Source organism: Halichoerus grypus, chromosome 5, assembly GCF_964656455.1.
Source record: "Halichoerus grypus chromosome 5, mHalGry1.hap1.1, whole genome shotgun sequence".
NCBI classification, from domain to species: Eukaryota; Metazoa; Chordata; class Mammalia; order Carnivora; family Phocidae; genus Halichoerus; species Halichoerus grypus.
Genome location: NC_135716.1, coordinates 163,429,645 through 163,446,390, shown reverse-complemented (window position 1 = coordinate 163,446,390; position 16,746 = coordinate 163,429,645). Strand labels below are relative to the sequence as shown.

Sequence of the window (16,746 nt, the reverse complement as noted above, 5' to 3'; positions counted from 1 at the left end):
CATCCTTGGGAGCAGTCCCCAAAGCTGATCGTCTTTTGAGCTCAGCCCTTGGGCTGCAGAGTGGCAGGGAGCCTCTGCAGATTCTTCCCTCTATCCAGTATTAGAACATCTGTGCTTCGGTGTGTTCCCCACCACTGCCTCTCTCACTGAGGCCCAGGGTCTTCCTTCCAGTATAGTGATCAGACCCGCCCAACTCTCACGAGGCCCCACCAAGGGTCGGCTGGATGAGACCCTGAAGGCCCTGCAGTCTCTCCCACCTTCCTTGGTGAGGGGGCAGGACTCCACTTCTGACTGGCCCTGCTCCCAGCCCGCCTTAGTTGCCTGGCAACGGCTCTGCGTCTCTCGCTGAGGACACACGATGGCCAGTGGTGGCAATCCAGCAGCCAAGAGGGTGGTGGTATACCGGAACGGGGACCCCTTCTCCCCAGGCCGCCAGCTGGTGGTGAGCCGACGCCGCTTCCCCACCCTGGAGACCTTCCTCCGTGAGGTGACCTCAACTGTGCAGGCCCCAGTGGCTGTGCGGGCCCTCTATACGCCTCGTGGTGGCCACCGTGTCACGGACCTGGCCGACCTGCAGAATGGAGGGCAGTATGTGGCTGCTGGCTTCGAAAGATTCCGCAAGCTGCAGTGAGTGGGCCGGGGCTGGTTAGAGGCGCGGGGGGGAGGGAGCTGCAAGAGCGATAGTATTCGTGTTCAGTGCTTGCTGTGCGTGTGAGTTCTCTTCTGGGGTACAGCAGCCCGACGCAGGGGCGGTCTTCTCCCCGCTCTTCAGATGCCTCAGAGTACACAGGTTACAAACAGCGAAGCCACAGCCCTAGGCCAAGTATGACACCGATGTTCATGCCCATCACAGTCAGGACCAGGCTTCGAGGAGAACGTTCTCCTGCAGCTGGAGCCCCTTTTTCCAAAGGCTCTTCTTGATTGGATCCGCTACCACCACCATCACCAAATGCTAAATCCATCCATCGCTTCCTCCCTGCTGTGATTAGGCATCCTGTGCTCTCCACGGGCTGGGGTCATCCCCATTTGCAGGGTGGGGCCATGCCTTCCAAGATGGGAGAAGAATTTTGAGTATCTGAGCTCCCAACTCAGATCTGACTTCTAGGTGCTACTCAGCTGTCCCCTGGGGTTGCTTATGGTAGCGTAAGGAGCAAGGGGTGGGAAGCCAGACAGACTTAGAATCTGGGCTGTCACTTACTTCCGTGTTACTGTAGGTCACGTAACTTTCTCTTTCACAGAAAATGAGATGAAAGCTCGTGAATGAGAAAATTTCTGAGATAGACTATGATGCTTAATGAACTAGTTTCTCTTGACCTTTAACCTTAACGGTTTGTGTCTGAGCCCCCAGTCCAGATGGTCAGCCTGACGCTGGGCCCTAGGGCAGGTTCAAGGGCCAGCATCTGTTTCTGGACAGATGTCTTGAGACTATCCCAGTGGGGATGGATCCCTGGTAAGCTGTAGCTCTAGACCCTCACTCTGGCAGCTACCAGGGTGTTGAGGTCTCAGGCTTCGCAAGATGACTTGTGACCCATCTGTCCTTTCAGCTATTTATCCCCCAGACGGAAGGATCCAGGTGGGAAGGGCAGCAGACTACCAGTGAGTCCTGGGGGAGGCTGGCCTCCAGCCCTGTCTTCTCACCCCTATTGGGATTGCCCCTAGTTTCATCTGGGAAATCAGGGGCTCTGGAAATAACAGGATCTGTCAGGTCCCTGGGGGCTACTCTCCACATGCACTCTGGAGCCAGCTGCTACCCTTCCTGGGGTACAGGGTTTCAAGACTATCCCTTGCTCCTCGCCCAGCCTTTATCACCAGGTTGTGGTCCCCAATGGGAGGAGGAAGCTGTAAAACATACGGGGGCAAGGTAGTGGTTGGAATGTGACTACGGGGAGGTAGAATGTTCCTTTGGTGAAAGGTGTGACCCATCCCGTCCCTCCTTGCCCCCTCCTTCACTCACCCTACCCGCCTTGGACTGACCCACCCCTAGCCAAAGGCCTCAACTCTCTCCTGATCTGAGGGCCTGCCTTGGGTTTCAGGGTCCTCCTGTGACTCACCACCCAGGTGACAGGACCCTTGGACCACGACCACCTGCAGGTTCCCCCTGCTACATCCAGTGAGTGCCGGTGTCGGGGAGCAGGAGCATAGATTTTGTTTCAGTGAGACCAAGAAAATGTGGGTGGGTTTGTTTCCAGAGCCCCTGGTCCCAACATGCCTGATGGGTGAAAACGGACACATGCCCCGGGTTGTAGACCATCTTCCGGCCCCGTGCTGCCCTTCTTCCTCTCACGTGTGGGGCATTCTGGGGACCCCTCTCCTTACCAGACTGCTCTTTGTCCCAGTGTGTTCAGGAATGGGGACCTGGTAAGTCCCCCATTTAGCCTGAAGCTGTCCCAGGCTGCTGGCGAGGACTGGGAAACCGTGTTGAAGCTCCTGACTGAGAAGGCCAAACTGCAGGCCGGGGCTGTGCGCAAGTGAGTGTGGGCCCCGGGGAGGGAGCCTCCCTGCTGGTCCCGGCTGTCCTAGCGGACAACAAGGTGAAAGGAAAGCACATCTCCCCAAATGGGACTTCCTTCTACGCCACAGGGAGAGGCCCCCGCAGCTGAGCCCCTGGAGCCAGGGCAGAGCCGAGGTGACTGGCCCGGGTGCTCGGAGGGTCAGCGGCCAGCACGTACCCCGTCATAGTCTGCGGAGTACGAAGAGGCATCTTGTCCACTGGCCTTTACCCACCTACCTCTCTCTCCCAGACTCTGCAGCCTGGAGGGGCTCCCACTGTCAGCAAGAGAGGCTCTGGTGAACGGCCATTATTATGTGGCGGTTGGAGAGGAGGAGTTCCAGGCCCTCCCTTATGTGGAGCTGCTGGTGCCCAGCCCCTCACGGCCCAGGGGCTGCTGGTACGGACGGGTCAGGCGGCGGGGCGGCAGGGTAGAGCAGAGGAAACCACCCTGATCCCATACCTGCTCTGCCTACTTGCTATAAACCCTTTGTTTTCATTGCAGGCACCCCCCAGGCCCAAAGTCTAAGCCCCACAAGCCGCGGGTAGGTGACGGGGGAGGCCATGGGAGGCAGGCAAGGAAGGGGGTGACTGGCTGGCCTCTTTTCCAGCTCAGGCTCTCTCCACATCGCACTGCATCCTCTTGTGGAACACAGGTTACCATTTCCCATTTCCCAGAGGAGGCACTCAGGTTCCCCGGAGTGAAGTCAGCTGCTCAGGGGGACACAGGTCTTGAGTGGCAAGGGCCAGACCAGAAGCTGGAGACAGCTCAGCCTGGCTCAACGAACACCTGCGGACTCTGCTGGCTGGGCAGGCCGCTGGGGGAGAGAACTGGCCTCTCTGGCGTAGCGGGGTCCAGCTCCCCAGCTGATCCCAGGCCTGACCCTTCCCAAGAGATGAGCCAGTGAGCACTGGGTGGGGGTCGGAGGACACGGCCTGGCTTCACTGGGCCTCTTGAGTGCCGGGCACCAGCGGCTCTGTCCCTGGATAAGGCAGCCTGATGGGAAGAGGGAGCCGGGAGGGAGGATGCAGGCTATGAAGACGGATGGCATCTCTCCCCAGCTCCCACAGGCACCAGGGGCATTCAAGCTTGGCCTGGCAGGAGAGAAGGCAAGAACAACCATCACCCCCAGTCCAAGCCCAGTACGTCCTCTACAGGCCCAGGGCCCCAGGGCACAGGCACCCCAGCCCTCTCCAAAGGAACCAAGCCCCACTGAGCCATCTGCTTTCTATGCCAGACCCCAGCAGGCCATTCAGCCAAGCAACAGGCTCCCCATGCTCTCATTTCCCTCAGGTGAGGGGACCCTGGGCCCTTCTCACCCACCCTCTGACAGTGACACAGAATGGTCCCTTTTGTGGGAGAGGTCCATGGGGGCAGAATGACCGGGGACAGAGCTGGCCCTGACCTCAACACAGATCTTTCCCGCTGCCCCACATGCACACGCAGTCCCTGGCTTCTTTGTGGGGAGCTGGCAATATGAAACGCACAGGGAAACTTCAGGGGTGGGATCTGGAAGGGTTGGGGGCCAATGGCCTGCCTCAGAGCTACCCTGCCAGCCTCCAAGGTAGTGGGGACTGTGGAGGGGAAGGGGCTGGGAGAGAAGGGCAAGGAAAAGGCTCAGGGCTCCTCAGCCCGGGCATCCGCCGACACTGCCTCCTTCATCAGGAGTCAAGGGAGTGTATGAGGCTCTCCACCCGAGGAAGGAGACAGCAGGGGCCCAGGAAGTGGCAGATGATGAAGACACCTGCACGGAGGAACCTTTGGATCAGGTGGGTGGGGGCTGGGTGCAGTATGTTGGTTCAGGAGCTCTGAGCTGGAATGGCAGCCTGGGGTCCCAGGAGAGCCCCCACCTTGGGACTGTGAGCAGATCTAACTCTCCAAGCCCGACCTCCTACCTTGTTAAATGAGAGGGCAGAGCCAAATTTGTAAAGTCTCTTCCTTTCCTGTGGTCAGAAACTTCAGCTGAGGGCTGGAGGCGACAAGGGACACTAATGCTGTTCTGTACGGCCTTCCGCCTCCTCCAGAGGGCAGCGCAGATGGTGGACGAGGCCCTGTGCCTGGAAAAGCAGCCTGGGGCTGGGGCAGTGGTCTCAGCCTCAACCCCGTCTCTGCCACCTTGAGAGCCGCTGTCCAGCCAGGACCTGGGGCGGCCACTCTGCAGCCACCTTTTATCCCCGTCTCCAGCAGCCTGTTCCAGGGGACCCAGCGCTGCCCCTGGGCTCACAGGATACCCTGTAGCCCCCTCAGCCCCGCCCCACTCTTCTGCTCCTAAACCCACAGCCCAGTCTTCCTTTTCTTCTGAGCCGGGCAGCCCTAGCCATGGAGACCATGTTCCTATGGGGTTCTCTGGTCAGAGACAGGAGGAGCCAACCGAGCTTAGGGGGAGGCTACAAACTTGGGAGCAGGTCTGCTGCAATAAAAGAATACTTAACTGTCCTCCGTCTGTTCGGTGCAGATTTATTTGAGGCTACCCTTCGCCGGGCACCACACCACGTGGCAGAAGTGACGCGGTGCCGGGGCCCCAGGCTGTCTAAGAAGGGCAGGTGGTTGAAGATTTCCACCCACCTTCTAGGTGGGCCAGGCAAGGCTCCTAGGCTGCTCATCTCCTCTACACCTGCCATTCCGACGTCCCTTCTTCCCCGCAGGTCCCTGCCTCAGCCAGCCAAGGCCTCTGGCAGCCCTGAGGCCTCCTGTTGGCATCTCGGGCACAGACCGCGGCTGGCCGTCTCCAGGCGGTCTGTGGACCCAGCTGCTGTGACAATCTGGATCGGGCCATAGTGACGGTGGCTGGGCTAGGGGCCTGACATGACGGCACGAGGAGCGCTGCGGGGCAGAAAGGTTGCTGGGGAGGTATGAAGTCTCTCGTGCTAAATCCAAGCAGCTGAACAGATGGCTCCCTGCGGTTCTCCCGTGAGAGCCACCACGAGGTAGCTATTCGCCCCCTAAGAGGTGAGGGCGCTGAGGCTCAGGGGGAAGTGCTAGGTCTGTCTGCTCACTGGCTGTGCCTCACGGCTCAGGGGCTTCCTGGACACAGAAGGGCTGGAGGGTGGTGTCGGCCCACTCAAAGGGCAGACAGCTGCCCCTGGGTCTTGCTCACGGAGCTCGTGACGCAGAGTGCAATCCCCACCACGGTGAGCACCATGCCTGTGAATGCTCCTGGGAGAATGGGCAGAAATTGAGGGGCTGAGCCCAGCCAAGCTAGGAGCTGGTGCAGGGCTGAGGGACCAGTGCAGATGGGGTCTGTCCCCAGAATGCCCAGGGGAAGGAAACTCTGATGGCCATAAGGAAGCAGGAGAGCTGCTGAGGAAAGGGGAGGGATGGGGAAAGATCCTCTCCTCCCCACCCGTGGAGCCAGCTCTGGGAAAGGACTAACCGGGGTGGCAAGGCCCAAGGAGTGGCTTCCCACACCTGCAGTGGCCTGACTTACCTTTTCCACCAATATCTTCTCCGAGGACCTTCCCGACAATCAGTGTGAAGACAATGGCCAGAGAGTTACTGATGGGCACAGCTAGGGTCAGATCTGAGTGATCAGAATGAAAAAAAAATCTCTGAGATGCCAAAAAATGCCTTTCTAGGCACAAAACACATTTTATCAAGACAGCCTGTTAAAAAAAGGGGGGTGCACCTGGGTGGCTCAGTCGGTTAGGTTTCTGTCTTCGGCCCAGGTCATGATCCCAGCATCCTGGGATCGAGTCCCACATCGGGCTCCGTGCTCAGCAGGGAGCCTGCTTCTCCCTCTCCTTCCACCTGCCTGCCTGCCTGCCTATCTGCCTACTTGTGCTCTCTCTCTATCAAATAAATAAATAAAATCTTTAAAAAAAAAAAAAGTATCTCATTTTCCCGATGAAATCACAGCAAAGCTAAGGATTCAAACCAGGTTTCCTGACTCTAAATTCAGTGCTCCCTCCACTCCAGCACGAAGACCCGAACTATAAGGTGGTCTGGGACCACCCTGGTTTGCGGATAAGGATGAGGTCTTTGCACTCGAAGAGCTCCTGCGATCGCAAGGATATCAGGACAGATAAGCCCCAAAGCCGAAAGGAGGCAGTAGGATGAATGTAACAGCACAGCCACCATTTATTAAGTGCCAACTGTGTACTCATCTCCTTTGATCTTCACAACAGCACTGAGAGAAGAGCATCATCACTTTGTGTAAAGGAAACAAAAGCTCAAAGAAGACACATACATTGAGGCAAACCGACGACTTAAACCAAGGCCTGCCGGACTCCAAATCCTGTGCCCCGATTGAACTAAACGAAGATGGATAAACAAAAGAGCCAGTGAAGCCCATCTGATTCTGTTTCAGCTCAGGCTTGGGCCTTATGGAGGTAAGAGAAGAAAATGTCAAATGTCAGAAGCAGGGGCGCCTGGGTGGCTCAGTTGGATAAGCGACTGCCTTCCGCTCAGGTTCTGATCCCAGGGTACTGGGATCGAGCCCCACATTGGGCTCCTTGCCCAATGCCTGCTGCCCCCCTGCTTATGCGTGCACACACTCTCTCCCTGACAAATAAATAAATAAAATCTTCAAAAAAAACTAAGACAGTTTTTTAAAAGATTTTTATTTATTTATTTGACAGAGAGCCAAAGAGCACAAGTTGGGGGGGGCGGGAATGGCAGAGGGAGAGGGAGAAGCAGGCTCCCCGCTGAGCCCGATGTGGGACTCGATCCCAGGCCCCTCGGATCATGACCTGAGCTGAAGGCAGATGCTTAACTGACTGAGCCACCCAGGCGCCCCTCAATTTTATTTTTAAGTAAACGCTACGCTCGAACTTATGTTCCTGAGATCAATAGTGCATGCTCCACCGAATGAGCCAGCTAGGTGCCCCTAAACATAACTTTTATATGCACTAGGAAACCAAAAAATTCATCTGATCTGCTCTGCGACATTTGTTGTATTGCGGTAGTCCGGAACCAAACCTGCAATATCTCTGTAGTACAGCTGTAAAGTATCTTTTTTTAAAAAACTTCATTTATTTATTTGACAGAGAGAGACACAGCGAGAGAGGGAACACAGGCAGGGGGAGTGGGAGAGGAAGAAGCAGGCTTCCCGCTGAGCAGGGAGCCCGATGCGGGGCTCGATCCCAGGATCCTGGGATCATGACCTGAGCCAAAGGCAGACACTTAACGACTGAGCCACCCAGGCGCCCCTGCTAGTACAGTACCTGATGCAGCAGAGGACAGTCAACAATCAGGGGGAGGAAGGAAATATATACTTACTGAGCTCCTACAGTGTGCACCAGCTACTCTGCTAGATGCTTCCCATACACTGAATTTAATCCTCTCAATGCTACAAAAACCATCGTATCAAACCAACACTCAAATAAGAGACTTGCTCAAGGTCAGGCAGGTAGCACACCGTGGAAGCAGGAGAGTCAAGGCCAGCCGCTGGCACAGCAAAATGAACCTCCCCTCTGACTCCACTGCTGCACAAGACCACCAGGCTTCAAACCAACCCAAGTGCCTGGCAGCATACTCATAATCAGCCCACTGTGCCCCAGCTGCTTAGAGAAGAGGGTGCAAAGAGGGAACCAGAGAGAGTGGGCTCTCCCTCACTCATGGCAACAGGGTGTTTCAGGCCCCCTCCCCAAGTGACTCTTCCAGGTGGCCTCCAGCACTGAGCATAGCAGTTCTAAGTCAGAGACCCACCTGTTGATGCCAGGGTGAGGTAGTAGAGAAGGGAGCCACACTGGTTGAGGAAAAAGGGCATCAAGTACTGGAAACAGAAGAAATCTGCAGTCAACGTGATGCTTGACTGAGAAGCACTGCCTTCTTTGAGCTTCTAGATAATGCCCTTCCTTGAAGGAAGCTACAAGGAAGCTTCCTTACAGCTATAAGGGTCCAAAGAGTGATTAGCCCACTGAAAAGGACCCTTCCAGAGCAGGCAGCAAGTTACTGACTGAACTCCATGCCTCTGCCTTTAATGCTTCTCCCTCAGCCCTGCTAGTTCCCATCCTCCCCATCTTCCCCATCCCGCAAGTCCCTGAATGCCAATGTCACTCCCTCCAAGAAGCATTCCTAGAGGCTCCTAGCTCCAGCCTCCCTCCTGTGAACTCAGGAAGCACTTAATCAGTACCTCTCTCGTGGCCCTTAGTCCTGAGAGGTGGTTGTGTCTATGTCTTGTCTTTCCCACTAGCCTAGACTGGCAGCACTGGGGTCAGAGGTAGTTCTCCATATCCTTCCTTATCCTCCCGCCCCAGGGTCAATCTGAGCCCCAAGTCCTCCCATGGAAGGTCTGTTGGAGGGATCACCAATAAAATATTAGTAATAGCACCCATAGATTGAACACTAATTCCATACTGGACCCAGTGTTAAGTGCTCTATGTGCCTCACCTCACTGAATCCTCACAACTGCCCAATAAGATGGTTACCATTAACATTCCCATTTTACAGACGGTGAAACTGAGGCTCAAGGAGGACAAGTGACTCGTCCAAGAGCTTCTAGCGAGTAAGCTGGTGGGGAGCAGATTCTGACCCAGCCTTGTTTGATTCCAGACACCAAATTTTTAGCAGCTATGCGCGAGAAAGGGGCCATTCACAGACACACCTCAGTATCCAAGAAGAGGGTCTTCATCTCCTGCAGCAACTGCCGGGCCCAGGTCCGCTCATGAACCTGCTGCAGGCGGGAGGAGGCCCGCTTCAGCAGCGGCTGTGTGCCACCCCACAAGGCGGCCACCAGCACCAGAGCCAGCACCTGTCCTGGATGGAGATGCGAGTGACCCTCACCCCCCAAAAACCGCTGCCCGCCGGCCCGGCCCTCCTCGTACCTCCCTTCCCCAGCCAGCCACCCCCACATCCCTCCCTTGCTCTCCGACGCGCCGGGTGCGATTGGCGGGTAGGACAGGCCCCGGGAGGCCGGGGAGATGGGTCCGAGAGCCCGGAGTTTGGGGTTCGGGCAGGGGTGAAGGTCAGGTAGTGGAGGTGGGGCGGGAAATGAACTCCGGGCAAGGTTTGGGAAGCCCCTAGAGGGGCGGGGCCGCCTACCCACCCAGAGACGCCGCCATGGCAACGCCGCTCCCTCCACTTCCGGGAACGAAGGGGCGGAGACCCACAATCCGGAAGTGGCGCCAAAGCCTCTTCCGGTCCTACTCACGTTGCTTCTTTCCTCGCGTCAGTGCCGGGATGGTGAGTTCTCCTGAGTTGGGGTGTTAGCGTGGGGGTCTGGGACTGGGGCGGGGCCGATCCTGGGCGCTGACACACCTGTCCTGTCCCCACAGAAGCCGATCCTGCTGCAGGGCCATGAGCGATCCATTACGCAGATTAAGTACAACCGTGAGGGAGACCTCCTCTTCACGGTGGCCAAGGACCCTGTGAGCGTCGGCAGAGGGCGGGCCGGCGGGATCTTGGGGCGGGGGGAGGCGTTGGGAGGGGGCGAGTTCATTCTGCCAGGGCGAGGGGTGGACAAGACGTTTTTGCCGTGAGAAGGGAACCAAAGAGCTCCCCATTAGGAGAGCAGGGAGAGACCACCCCTGGAGTAGGTGGGCGAGAGCATTATACTGGGAAAGAACACTGTTGTTGGTGGGAGGAGTGGCCGGGAGCAAAAGAGCAAGAGACCGTTATGGAAGGGAGATGGGGACAAGAGTGACTATTCTTCCAGGGTAGGGGAACGGACCACCTCTAGAAGCGGAAAGCTGATCCTTGGACAGTGAGGGACAACAGAGGACTACTTTACAGGGGGAGGTGTCCCTGGTCTCATTTCAGTAGGTCCTTCTGGGCCCCATCCTGCTTTTCACTGAGTGCAAACAGTCCCTCATGTACTGCCTTTTGAGACACCTCCGTATGGAAGATGTTAACTCTCGTGGCTAAAAGTGGGAGTTCGAAAGCCAGCCGACCCGATTTGAATCCTGAGCCCTGCATCCGAGTAACAGTGTGACTTTGAGCGTGTCATTTAACCTTTCTAAACTTGGTTTCCCTTATTATAAATTATGGGTACTAATAGTACCTCCCTCATGGGGTTGTCTTCAGGGTTAAATGAGATCATTCAAGTAAGGAGCTTACACAGTAAGTACCTTGTGCATATTAGTAGAGAATTGTTAGTCACTTATATTTTAAATTCCTTAGACATCATTTTATTGAAGCCTCATAGATACCCTTTGAAGAAGGCATTATTGTTGTGTCCATTTTACAGACAGGAAAATAAGCTCAGAGAAGAGAAACACTGTAGTGGAGGGTTTCAGGAAGGACTGGGACAATGGCATGTAGATGTTTTTGCAAGCCCCCTGACTCCCCTGCCACTTACCTGCAGGAAGGAGGAAAATCCAGGAGTTGGTCTTTTTACCAGCAACCTGCTGTTTCCCAAGAGATGAGCAAGAGAGGGCAAAATCCGGCCTGGCTAGAGGCTGCTGAGGGTTCCTGGGGAACCTCTTAAGTAGGAGGCCATTGCCTGGGATGCTTACCATCTGTCACACTGTCATTGACTCCTCCAGATTGTCAATGTGTGGTACTCTGTGAACGGTGAGAGGCTGGGCACTTACATGGGCCATACTGGAGCTGTGTGGTGTGTAGACGCTGACTGTATCCTTGTCTTTGCTCTGAGTCTGTGCTCCCAGGGTCTGCGAGCAACGGAGAGGCTGCCGACTTGGAGTTGGGAGTTTGGGATGCTATTGTGGGTCTAGGGAATGATACCTACTTCCTAATACCCGGTCCCTTCACTGGTTGAGGGAACATTCAAGACAAGTTCTGGTTCTAGATGAGGAGGTCAGAATGCTCTGAGGTAAGAGAGGAAGAAAGGCTGTCTGGGGCTGAACGGGGAGGTAATTCAGTTGGTTTTCCAGGAGGACGAGGGCTCAGATGAACTCAGTCATGTTTCTTAACACCCTCTTCAGGGGACACCAAACATGTCCTCACTGGCTCAGCTGATAATAGCTGTCGTCTCTGGGACTGTGAAACAGGTAAGCCTGGATCGTTTACTTTTTCACCAGACAGTGAGGACCTACAGTGTACCTGTTTAGGTGAACAGGTTTGGGGGAAACAGAGATAAATCCAGAGATGGCTCCTGTTCTAAGGAACGAGAAAGAGCCAAGGAGAAGAAAACAGACAAGAAAAGAGGCAGTGCAGTAGGCTATAAGGCACCTTAGAGAAAGCACAGAGCACTGTGGAAGGCCAGAGTGGGGGCAGCTGACTGCCTGGAGTGGGGATGGGAGCAACCCGGCAAGGTTTCCCAAGGTAAATGTCACACGAGCTGAGGCTTAAAGGATGAGGAAGAGGTCATCACTTTAGCACATTCTGGAATGAAAGCATGGCAAGTATCCTCTCCAAGTTATCTGATCTGATGGGAGCTCCTGTTTCTTGGGGGATGAAATAGTCAGGAGAGAAGAGGCGGCAGGCTAGGGTCAGAATAGACCTCGAATGCCAGACTCAGGAGCTTGTCTTCGTTCTGTAGGAGTTGGCATGCCGTGGAGGTCCTTGAGCAGGGAAGAGTATGTTTCATTTTGGCGAGCTCAGGTAGCAGCGGGGAGTATTAGAAGAACAGGCCGAAGACACGGGAGCCTATTAAGCTGCTCCATCTAGTAAATATTTACTGGGCACCCAATTCTGTGCCAGGTCGATGCTGGGTTCTGGGGACATGCAGAGAAGTTCGAGCAGATCCTTGTTTTGGAGGAAGGCATTCTGAGGAGAAGACGGACGTATTGCTACGCACTGTGAGCAGTGCGTAGCAGCAGGATGTCTGAGGACAGATGGTGGGGAGGCAGCGGTGGCGGGGGCTGTGGTCACTAGAGCAGGGGACACAGCGGACAGGAGGATAGGCAGATGTGGCGTGTCCTCCCCTTGATGGCATAGGGCAAAGGGTAGCCCAGACTCTGCCTGTCCCCAGGGAAGCAGCTGGCCCTCCTCAAGACCAATTCAGCTGTCCGGACGTGTGGCTTTGACTTTGGGGGCAACATCATCATGTTCTCCACCGACAAGCAGATGGGCTACCAGTGCTTTGTGAGCTTCTTTGACCTGCGGGATCCAAGCCAGATCGGTGAGCCAGCGCTGGGGGGTTGGGACTGGGGCTGGGGTGAAGGGCGTGGCTCCAGAGCCCACGGCCTGACATCTCCCCCCCCCCCAACAGACAACAATGAGCCCTACATGAAGATCCCTTGCAACGACTCCAAGATCACCAGTGCTGTTTGGGGACCCCTGGGGGAGTGCATCATCGCAGGCCACGAAGGCGGAGAGCTCAACCAGTATAGCGCCAAGGTGAGGGGGAGGGTGGGGCCCACGCCCAGCAGAATGATTCCCTTCAAGAGGCAGGATAGCGCAGCAGTGAAGAGCAAGGGCTGGGTTCGAACACAGATTTCACCACTTTTTAGTTATATGAACCCAGGCAAGTTACTTCACTGAGTCTGTTTATCTGTAAAATGTTGCAAGGATCAAATGACATCAGGCGTTTGAAAAACTTGTCACAGAGTACTCTGGATACGTTCATAGTGATCACAAGGAAGCCCTTTCCTGCCGCCACTGAGTGCCAGGCCTCGTGCTGGGCTCTGAGGACAAAGACCTGCATCAGACGTGGGCCCTGCCCCCAGGGAGCCAGACTGGCAGACGGCTAACCCAGGAGTTGGTTTGTGAGTTGTGCCGCCGTAGAGGTCTCAGCCAAGTAGAGAAAGTGCCCTCTGTCACAGAGAAGGTGGCCCGTACATTAACCCGTGAAGAATAAGTGGAGCTTCAAGCAAGAAGAGAAGGCCATTCCACAGGCGGAAAAAACAGTGCACACAAAAGCACGGAGTTAAGGGAATGGGGGGATTGTTCGGAAGAGTCTAGGGTTGTTGGGACACAGTGTTGGGGGAAGTGAGTAGCGACTAGGTTTTTTTTTGAGTGTCAGGAGGTAAGTAACTCTGTTTTTCTTTTGGGCAGTAGGGACTCTTTAAATGGTGATTGGTGATCAGATTTTTCTCTTTAGAAAGCTTTTGCAGGCTTAGTTCAGAGAACGGACCTGAATGAGGAAATAGCTCTGGGGGTGTGGAGCCCCTGACAGAGTCAAGAGATATTTAGGGGTGACTGATGAGATGGGGGGTAAGGAAAGGGTCAAGCCGGCCTGTCTTGGATTCTCATTTGGGTGCCCGGGTCCCTGGGCACTGCTGGCGTGTACTACCATAAGGGCTAGTCAGTCACTCAGCAAACACTGACTGTAGTCCACTAGGCCCCAGACCCACCTGCAGGAAAGGAACGGGAACCAAGGTCAAAGGTACACATGATGCTTGGTGCGAGCACCTAGTGGAGCTGTTCTGTGCCTTCAGATAGGCCTGACTGCAAAGCTGGGGCTTACTCCCCGAAATGCAGGAGCCAGATAGGTCCCTACCATGTGTCCACATTGATGGAGGAGACAAAAATACATCCTTCTCAGAGTAGGTAAAAATCATTCAGGAAAGGGGCGCCTGGCTAGCTCAGTCAATAGAGCAGGAGACTCTTGATCTCAGGGTCGTGAGTACAAGCCCCGCAATGGGCATAGAGCTTACTTAAAAACAACAACAAAAATAATTCAGGAAAGGAAAAGAAAGTTCTCTGAGGGTCTACTGTGTGTGAGGCACAGCGCTCACAAGGCCTTTTAATCATCTAATCAGTGTCTGCAGAACATAGGCCAGGTTCCTGTCACAATAAAGTCAAATGAGACACAGTCCCAGTGTCCTTACCGTGACCCTGGGTGGTGGGCTTTTAGTCATCTTGTTTTCTAGAGAGAGAAATTGAGGCAGCAAGAGGTACTTCTGAGGGCAGACCCTCAAACTCTGCTCTTTGTAGCACACTGGCTATTGCAGGTTGCTGCGTGGGAGGGGAAGTCAGGAGGTGCAATGGCTCTTTGAGAAGTTCTAGAAAAAGCTGGACATGCAGCAGTCCCAGCGGACTGTCACCCCAACCCTGGCTGGGCAGGGGGTGAGCGCAGGCTCTCTGCATCTTACAGGTTGCAGGACCTCCAGCGAGTCACATCACCGCTCTGAACCTTACTTTCTGCCTTTGAAAATGTCCTTTAAAAGACCCACTTCATGGGGTTGTTGTGAGGGTGAACGAAGTCAGGTGTTGAGTGCGTGGCACAGTGCTCGGCAAATTGTGACTATTCACAGTCCGGGGACAAGAAGGAGGAAGTGGAAACGGCTCTACCCTTGTGATGTGCTGATTAGTTACTAGGTCCGTAGATTTGTCACCAGAAGCCTGTGCTTTCCTATCCCGACTAGCAGTGTTGAAGTGTGTACATGTGGGCCAGGTTGGGATGGGGGCCTGGGCTCGGGAGTGGGGGTGAATGTTGGTTCAGGGGATACTTCGGCCCACCCGCCCCAGACCCCGCCCCCTCCCCCCCCCCCCCCCCCCAGTCCGGACAGGGAGCAGTATAGAACCCCAGCAGAGCAGTGGGGCTGGTGGAGTTCGGGCTGCCCGGACCCTCACTCTTTTGCCTTCCCCAGTCTGGAGAGGTCCTAGTGAATGTTAAGGAGCACTCCCGGCAGATCAATGACATCCAGTTATCCAGGGACATGACCATGTTTGTCACCGCCTCCAAGGACAACACAGCCAAGGTGAGCCTGGGTGAGGAGTCCTCCCACCCCCTGCAAAGCTTTCCCCTTGCCCAGCTTTCCCTCAGGAAGACTCCTGGTACAGATTTTCTTCCCCTGTCTTCTCTCTCTAGCTCTTTGACTCCACAACTCTTGAACACCAGAAGACTTTCCGGACAGAACGTCCAGTCAACTCAGCTGCCCTCTCTCCCAACTACGACCATGTAAGGGAACCCCACCTGGGCTTCCTGCTGACGCCTTAGAATGCTTCCAGGACCTAGGTGTTCATCTAGCAGTTGAGATATGAATTCTGTAGGAAATAGTGTCAGGTAGAGAGGAGATTACCAGAGCAATGAGAAGGCTGAATGATTGGGAAGCCCCAGAGGGCAGGGCAGGAGGTGACTGAAAAGATCTGTTTGGGCCTGCCCTTAGCATCTTCTCAGTCTGATGTACTGAGTACTCATGTACTGGGTACTGATATACTCAGTCTGATGTACTAATATAAAAGCTTATGGGCTGGGGGTAAAAAACGGAAAATGGACTTGCCTGCCCTTCGGGCCTGTCTAGAATTTCTTCTTCCCTTCAGGTGGTGCTGGGCGGTGGTCAGGAAGCCATGGATGTAACCACCACCTCCACCAGGATTGGCAAGTTTGAAGCCAGGTAAAGAGAGAGGGGGCAGGGGCACCTGGGTGGCTCAGTTGGTTAAGCGTCTGCCTTCGGCTCAGGTCATGATCCCGGGGTCCTGGGATCCAGCCCCATGTGGGGCTCCCTGCTCAGCGGGGAGCCTGCTTCTCCCTCTCCCTCTGCCCGCCACTCCCCCTGCTTGTGCTCTCTCTCTCTCTGTTAAATAAATAGATAAAATCTTAAAAAGGGGGGGGGGCTCTTCCAAATTGAAATCCCACAGAGTGTCTTTTGTGATAGACACAAACCACATACCTGAGGAGACTTCCTTATCTCGTTGCCTGCTAGGAGGTACAGCCAGATTTGTGGCCTTCCTGTGACAAGTGTGTGGCGTAGCAGTTAACGGGCGTGACCATGGGCTCCCTCTGAGGCCCTGGACCCATCCTTGTATTTCTCTGTGCCTGGTTTCTTCCACTGTATATTGGGGACAGCGATAATACACTTCCCTTATAAAATCGTGCAGATTAAATGCATGAGTTACTATGTAGTAACGAAGTGTTAGCCAGGATTGCAGGCAGACACTTGGGTCCAATCTCACCCTTCTCTTATTTTGTTCACATTCATTCTCCCTCATCCCCGTTTCCCCACTTTCTGCTTTGCATTTGGGGAGCGGTACGTCCAGCATGTCTTGGAAGGAGATGGAGAGTGACCTGTCTCATCCCACCACTCTCCTCCAGGTTCTTTCACTTGGCCTTTGAAGAAGAGTTTGGAAGAGTCAAGGGTCACTTCGGACCCATCAACAGTGTTGCCTTCCATCCCGACGGCAAGAGGTAGGGCTCCGTGCAGGGAACTGAGCTCAGCCCCGCTCTGGCCTCTGGCCCTTTCCTGTGCCCTGCCCCCCGCCCCTGGGCCTGCCTTGCCCCAGAGGGGACACCTGACTGGCCCCTGGCTCTCTCTCTCTGCAGCTACAGCAGTGGCGGTGAAGATGGTTATGTCCGCATCCACTACTTTGACCCACAGTACTTTGAATTTGAGTTTGAGGCTTAAGAAGCTTGGATCTCCATCAGGACCAGGGGAAGTTTCTGGGCCAGGGCTCACAGAAAGTTTTGGACTCTGAGTAATAAATTCATTTGGAAATAAGTGGTTTCTGGTCAGAAATTTTGTGGGGACTGTGT

The 16,746-nt window shown here is 55.0% G+C and overlaps 3 protein-coding genes across 6 annotated transcripts; 2 read left to right on the top strand and 1 right to left on the bottom strand.

The window, feature by feature from the left end:
- The first annotated feature begins 313 nt into the window (after positions 1–313).
- DCDC2B (doublecortin domain containing 2B) lies at positions 314–4,925 on the top strand. The gene is made up of 9 exons (XM_036081807.2): positions 314–627; positions 1,545–1,596; positions 2,034–2,110; positions 2,337–2,468; positions 2,742–2,888; positions 2,994–3,033; positions 3,647–3,782; positions 4,155–4,258; positions 4,514–4,925. The coding sequence occupies exons 1-9, from the start codon at positions 359–361 to the stop codon at positions 4,607–4,609; spliced, it is 1,053 nt and encodes a 350-aa protein (XP_035937700.1). The 5' UTR covers positions 314–358; the 3' UTR covers positions 4,610–4,925.
- Positions 2,169–9,549, bottom strand: TMEM234 (transmembrane protein 234). 4 transcript variants are annotated; one of them, XM_036081821.2, is made up of 6 exons: positions 9,475–9,549; positions 9,034–9,185; positions 8,136–8,202; positions 5,917–6,009; positions 4,385–4,546; positions 2,169–3,583 (listed from the first exon to the last, which is right to left on the bottom strand). In XM_036081821.2, the coding sequence occupies exons 1-5, from the start codon at positions 9,488–9,490 to the stop codon at positions 4,389–4,391; spliced, it is 486 nt and encodes a 161-aa protein (XP_035937714.1). In that variant the 5' UTR covers positions 9,491–9,549; the 3' UTR covers positions 2,169–3,583; positions 4,385–4,388. The 4 variants fall into 4 exon arrangements, with proteins under 4 accessions (XP_035937714.1, XP_035937716.1, XP_035937711.1 ...); XM_036081823.2 differs by lacking the exon at positions 4,385–4,546; XM_036081818.2 differs by lacking the exons at positions 2,169–3,583; positions 4,385–4,546 and adding an exon at positions 4,931–5,312.
- On the top strand, positions 9,491–16,711 carry EIF3I (eukaryotic translation initiation factor 3 subunit I). Its single transcript, XM_036081817.2, has 11 exons — positions 9,491–9,611; positions 9,704–9,796; positions 10,913–11,000; positions 11,312–11,377; positions 12,301–12,450; positions 12,541–12,668; positions 14,864–14,974; positions 15,085–15,174; positions 15,537–15,610; positions 16,309–16,401; positions 16,537–16,711. The coding sequence occupies exons 1-11, from the start codon at positions 9,609–9,611 to the stop codon at positions 16,616–16,618; spliced, it is 978 nt and encodes a 325-aa protein (XP_035937710.1). The 5' UTR covers positions 9,491–9,608; the 3' UTR covers positions 16,619–16,711.
- The last annotated feature ends 35 nt before the right edge of the window (positions 16,712–16,746 follow it).